At 48.0% G+C, this 6,377-nt stretch overlaps 1 protein-coding gene across 1 annotated transcript in view; it reads right to left on the bottom strand.

Moving 5' to 3' along the window:
- MYO1D (myosin ID) overlaps positions 1-5,711 on the bottom strand; it is a 399,577-nt gene extending 393,866 nt beyond the window's left edge. The window contains exon 1 of the mRNA XM_049771384.1: positions 5,561-5,711. Within this exon, the coding sequence (XP_049627341.1) occupies positions 5,561-5,655 (95 nt within the window). The 5' untranslated portion in view covers positions 5,656-5,711. The remainder of the gene's footprint in view (positions 1-5,560) is intronic.
- Between the last annotated feature and the right edge of the window lie 666 nt (positions 5,712-6,377).

Below are 6,377 nucleotides of genomic sequence, written 5' to 3'. Positions count from 1 at the left end.
GAGAGCAATCCCAAAAAGTCCAAAGATGGGTTTGATTCATAGCCATTCGTCTGTACCTGACCCTACCAAAGGCCTCTCCCTCTCTTTCCATTTACCATGTACATCTTTTTCTGAAGGATGGCCCCATCCTTCCAATGGTAAGTCACGGGACCTCTAAATATGGATCTTCCTCTACAGAAAGGCAGTCTCTGAGAAGTTCACAATTTGGTAGATGGCAGGCACGTAGCCAGTTCCCTCCCAATAATGAGCAAGCATCCAAGTATCCCAGGAACATAGGTGACAGTATAATTAACCCTGTCATGGAGGATTGGGAAAGACTTCTCCCAACTGGTCTCAAAGGATGAGGAAGAGTGGGACAGGCAAAGAATGAAAATAGAGATGTTCAAGGGAGGGAGAAGAACCTAGAAAAGTGGTGGGAACATTTTGGGTGACCATAAATAGAAGAGGCACAGGCTAATAGGTTCTGGTGGGGAGAGGCCAGGCATGCTGCTAACTATTTACAAGGCACAAAACAGGCTTGGTGACAAAGCAGGATCTAACCTAATGTCAACAGTGCCGTGGCTGACAAACCTGCCTAAGCAAAGATAAAGCCTTGCATTGTCAGGCTGCAAGTGAGAAGTGGCATGGAGCATTGGCAAACATGTTGCTACAAATGACTCTTTGATAGATGAGAAAATAGAGTAAGAAAGGATAAATTTCCTAGTCAAGACATAATGAGGAGCAGATGACTTAATTTCCAAAGAAGAACTATCCACCACCAATTTGGAAACACAATACCTAGAAGTCAGAGGGCATTTCATCGTCCAGTGAAATAAAAAGAAGATTCCCAGGGACACTGGACCTGGCTTGAGTCTACTCCTAAGCTGTCACCTTTCTTTTACTGTTGGCTATCAGAGGAATTAAAGAGTACAGTGAGATGTTCTATTATTGCTCCCATGGTGAGACTCTTGGTTAGAGAGTGAGTGCAAAGATGGCGTTAACACTCAAAGAACCCACATAGAGAAATGGCCCAAGCTAGAAGAAAAGGAACCAAAAAGGAAGTGACTACAAGAAAAGCAGAATATGGCGAAGAGATTGTGGTTGGGGCTGCAAGTGACCATTAGGGCTGGTGGCAGGAGCTAGGCCAAACCATGATAGCAGGAATGATATGCAAGAATCTCACTATAGTCACGAAACCTTCAAAAATGTAGTCAGGAGCTTACTATCCCAGACAAATCCACCAGGACCTCCACCACCCCCCCCCCCACCAATAAGTGGGGAAAACTGCTCCCATGCACTTTGTGCTTCTAGCTGAGGAAGAAGGTAGCCTCAGAATATGGGTAGCTAATGTTACAAAGGTGAAAAATACAAATCAGGGACTGCATGAATCCAAACTAGATTCGATCCCCAGCACCCCATATGGTACCCCTAGTTCACAGGGGGGGGGGAGGGGGTAATTTTGAGTGCAGAGCTAGGAGTAACCCCTGAACACCATCGAGTGTGCCCCCTCCAAAAAAAAAGAAAAAAAAACCCTGAAAAATACAAGTAAAAATCTGTGATATATAAATTCACACTAAACCACAGCATCCTGTTCACCCTGCTTTATCTAAGTACAAATATAGATATTTCCCTGTACTATGTTTTGTTGTTGTTGTTCGTACTGGGATTTGATTCCAGGACTTGATGAAAATTAGTCATCTAGGCATGTGCTTTAAGACAGAGCCATATTCTCAGCTCCCTACTTAAAAAGTAAGAAGAAATGGAGCTGGAGAGATAGCATGAAGGTAGGGCATTTGCCTTGCATGCAGAATCCAGGCATCCCATATGGTCCCTCGAGCCTGCCAGGAGCAATTTCTCTGAGCATAGAGCCAGGAGTAACCCCTGAGCACTGCCGGGTGTGACCCAAAAACCAAAAATAAATAAATAAATTAATTAATTAATTAATAAGAAATAAGAAGAAAGTTGCAGCAAATGTCAAAGAATCAAAGTTTTGGCTGCAAGATATGAAAGGGCAACAATAGTGGCTAAAAAAATAAAAAAGAGAGTTCTAGCAATAGAAAAGAAAAGCATGAGAACTGGTCTTCAGTAGGGAGTTTGCTACTAGGTGGAGGGTGGGAGAAGTAAGTCGTGAAAGAAAAGGAGGAAAAGTGTTTGTCATGGGATAGGCTGGAGGTCAGGAGAAAATTTGAGGACACTGGGAGAGGGTAGTAGACACTGGTGAAGGGAATGGTGTTGAAACATAGTAATCCTGAAACTTAATCATGAATAACTTTGTAACTTTGTAATTCAAAGTGATTCCATTTTTTTAAAAGAAAAAATAAAGAGACAGTTTAATGTACAGTGTTCCAAATGTCCCACTGAACATGCTGGGTGCCACCCAGGTCAGGACTACTAGCCCAAATATCACCAGTCCCAAGGACAGCAACTGCTGGGTGTGACCTGGGGCCCCAGCACCACCAGGTATGGCTGCTATTAATAAACTGTTCTATGTGTCCAGTGTTATACTGAGTATTGCTGCTGGTAAAATTAAAATGAAATTTAGACAGCACGGACCTCTAAATCAATTACATGGGAGAGCAAATGGAATATAAGCACTGAAAACTCTTAGAGTCATTTAAGTGTGGCAGACGGGTGTAGAACTCGAGTGTACCTGATCCATACTCCACTGTGAGAAAAAACACACTCATGTGCCCTGAGTGTGTGACCACAAACACCTGCTATGGCCCAGGAATACATGTTCCAAGAGAAAAAAACACAGAAGTATAGGCTAACAGCACCTGTATCTACCAAAGGTTTCCAGCCAAACCCACTTTCATTGAAAAGTATAACAAATGACCCTCACCCCTCTAGGGCATGAGAGTTGGTAACTCCAACAATCCAACACTTTAAGATGGTTGGCAGGGTGAGATGAAAACCAAACTATTTGAAAGAGGAAGATGCTTTCTGCACACAAGCTGTGTCAGGATTTCCAGATGGATTTTTTCAGCTGACAGGATCTAGCTCTCAGATGCCAGGAATCAGTACTCTCAACTTGCAAGTCAATCATGGGCTATCCCAACCTTGAAGGCCGTTCAAGAGTTCAAGTATACATACCACAAAAAGGCATGCACATGTCTTAACTTCCAGGATCTTGAGCAACTTGGTGGCTGGGTATAAAGGTAAGCCTAGAAAACTAGGCTTCGGCCAAGGGTCATGCTAAAGAGAGCTGGTAATCCTACTCACCTTTGCAATCTCATTTGATATTTCTGGGCCAGCCTAAGTGCATCCCTCTCTTCAGAACCTCCACAACAATTCAACAATGAATGGCCAAAGCTTTAATGGGCTTTCTAAGGCTTAAAACTCTTTTTTTTTCTTTCTCCTAAATACTAATTAACTCAATGGAAAATCAGAAAATGTCACTTTTCTGCCTGTCCTCTTTGTCCTACTACCCCTTTGAGAAAGTAAGGAACACATTTAAGAATTTGTGGGGAGGGCGGAGCGGTGGTGCAGCAGTAGGGCTTTTGCCTTGCATGCGGCTGATCTAGGATGAACCATGGTTCGATCCCCGGTGTCCCATATGGTCCCCCAAGCCAGGAGCGATTTCTGAGTGCAAAGCCAGGAGTAATCTCTGAGTCACCGAGTGTGCCCCCCACCAAACAAACAAAAAAAGAATTTGTGGGAACCACCTACTTTTCCTCCTAGATTCTTACTTTGGATACCATGGCTGCCACTGCTAACGGGGTTGTGTCAAGTCACAGAACATGAGGAGATCACAGAGATTTGGCAACAGTGGAAGGTTTTTGAACATGCAAAGACCAAAAATTAATTCAAGGTCAACAGCTCTGTAAAACCCCAGACATTTCTGGCAGTGCTAGCCATTTTGCATTACTCAGGCCAAAAGGGGTTGTAAGAAAAGGTTAAGAAGCTAAGGACTAGGCCTATCTGGTGCAAAACTGAACTGAACTTTTAGTTTTGTTTTGTTTTGGGGTTTGGTCCACACGTGGGAGTGCTCATAACTCAGAAATTCCTCCTGGTGGTTGGTGTGTGTGTGTGTGTTTGTGTGATGTAGGATGCCATGGATTGAACCAAGGGCAAGGCCGTGTGTGTGTGTGTGTGTGTGTGTGTGTGTGTGTGTGTGTGTGTGTGAGATAAGGAATGCCATGGATTGAACCAAGGGCAAGGTCCTATCCACTGTACTCTAGCCCTCAGAATTGAATTTAAAGTTCTCTTCTGTGCACAGAGGAGTTAAGTGAGGCTTATGTTAATATACTTCCTTAAGAGTCAAGCTTCACACCCAGTGATACATGAGAGCAAACAAAATATAAGCACTGAGAAATTGGAGCATGTCATGAATGGGTGGCAGGTGGGCATGGAATTCAGGCGTACTCTGGATCAGAAGGAAGACTGCGGAGAAGAGAGTCGGTGAATGCCAAAGGCTGATTAGATCAAAGATTACAAGCTTTCTTTTTTAAAATCCTTAAAATTAATTGACTTAAGGATAAGTTTCCCAAAACAAGAATATGATTTCCCCTTTCTATAGATTTCTATAATAGAATGATATTATCTGTAAAACTTATAAGAAGTGAGGCTGAAACTTCCAGAATGAAGGGGCGCGCGCGCGCACACACACACACACACACACACACACTTTGTAACTCATGTGCTACAATGTTTTTTTTTCTTTAAAAAGAAAACTACTCTGGAGATCTACTTATAAACGTTACTGTCAGGAATGAAATAATCACACAGAAAAGACATTCTCAAACAAAACGGTTAGGAAAGCTCATTGGGGGGGGGGGGGGCTCCGAGTTGTGCCTATACTTTCAAGGATGTCAGAAACACAAGGACTCCATCCATAACACACACACACACACACACACACACACACACACACACACACACACACACACACACACACACACACACACACACACACCCGAAACCATGAATGCCTTGTCAAATTCAGACAGTTTATCTTGGCACGGGCTAGCTGAGCCGTCTCTTCAATGTCTGGAAACGTGTCTAATTACGTTTTGGGAGTCACTAAAAAAAAAAAAAAATTGCCAGTGTCCCGGAACAGAGAAACAGACAGCTCAGAGCATCCTGAACGACGCATGGGCATGGGAAGCAGACCAAGAGATGAAATTTCAAATTTTAAAGAGGGAGAAGAGGGAGAAGGCAAAAAAAAAAAAAAAAAAGTAGTACGTGAAACCGGGGATGCAAACCCCGAGCAAATTTTCCTAAAGCCACCTCCAGCCTTCCAAAAACCTTTGGGGTGAGGGGGGGCCAGCCAAGACTCTCCCTAAAAAAAATTTTTTTTTTAAATGTTCCCTTTCCTTCACTTTCCATTAGGTAACCCGGCCCGCCCACGGCGCTTACCTGGGGGCAATGCAGCGGCCTGCCAGGCCGTGAGCAGGGCCTCCAGAGCACCCCAACACACACACACTCACACGCACACCTGCGCGGACAGCACCCAGGTGCGCCCACCCCGCGGCCCGGGCATCCCCAAGAGCGCGCGATCGGCGCCCGGGCCGCCCCGGGTGTCCCGCCAGAGCGCCCCCTGCCGGCCGAGCGACCGCGGCGCAGCCGGCTCCGCCCTCACCTGAGGCGGAGGTTGGCCATGAACTCGGGCATGGCCACGGTGTCCAGCAGCACAAAGTCCGCCTTGCCGAACTCCAGGCTCTCCTGCTCCGCCATGGCGCCGGGCTGCGGGGGGCGCGGACGGGCTCAGGTGGGGGGCTCCGGGGCGCTCGGGCGGGGCCGGGGCGGGGCCGCTGCGCTCGGGGACGCGAGGGGCTCCCGCGCGGGGTTCTGCTCCGGACGGATCTGGAGGCCGAGTCCAAAGCTCCTCGGCTGGCTCGCTCGCACCCGGCAGTTTCCGCTTCTCCCGCGGCGGCGGCGGCGGTGGGGGACGGGACGCCGAGACGGACACCGAGACGGAGACGGCGGCGGCTGGTCCCGCCTCTGGCCTGGGTCTGGCCTGTCCGGGCCCTCGCGGCCGCCCCGCCCCAGCCCGGCCTCCCAGGCTCCGCCCCCTGGCCGCGGGGACACGCCCCTGGCTGCAGGCCACGCCCCCTCACCTGGGCGGCGCGCACGCGCGGGGCGGATGAGACGGGAGCGCGCCCCTGCCAAGGCGACGGCGGCTGAACGCTAGCGCCCCCTACGGCCGGGGATGGGAATCTCTCCGGGCGGTGCTGTAGAGCCAGTACGTAGATGAGTGGGGTGGAACCGAGTTTCAGGGTTGCCACCCACTCACTCACTCATTCACTCACTCACTCACTCACTCACTCACTCACTCACTCACTCACTCACTCACTCACTCACTCACTCACTCACTCACTCACTCACTCACTCACTCACTCACTGCCTTGCTTGGTCGAAGCCGACAAAGTCAAGAAGTAGCCGGTGAAACTTCTTTT

This window comes from Suncus etruscus, chromosome 1, assembly GCF_024139225.1.
Source record: "Suncus etruscus isolate mSunEtr1 chromosome 1, mSunEtr1.pri.cur, whole genome shotgun sequence".
Taxonomy (NCBI): Eukaryota; Metazoa; Chordata; class Mammalia; order Eulipotyphla; family Soricidae; genus Suncus; species Suncus etruscus.
Note: the sequence above shows the minus strand (reverse complement) of the source record. Positions and strands in the feature narration are given on the sequence as shown.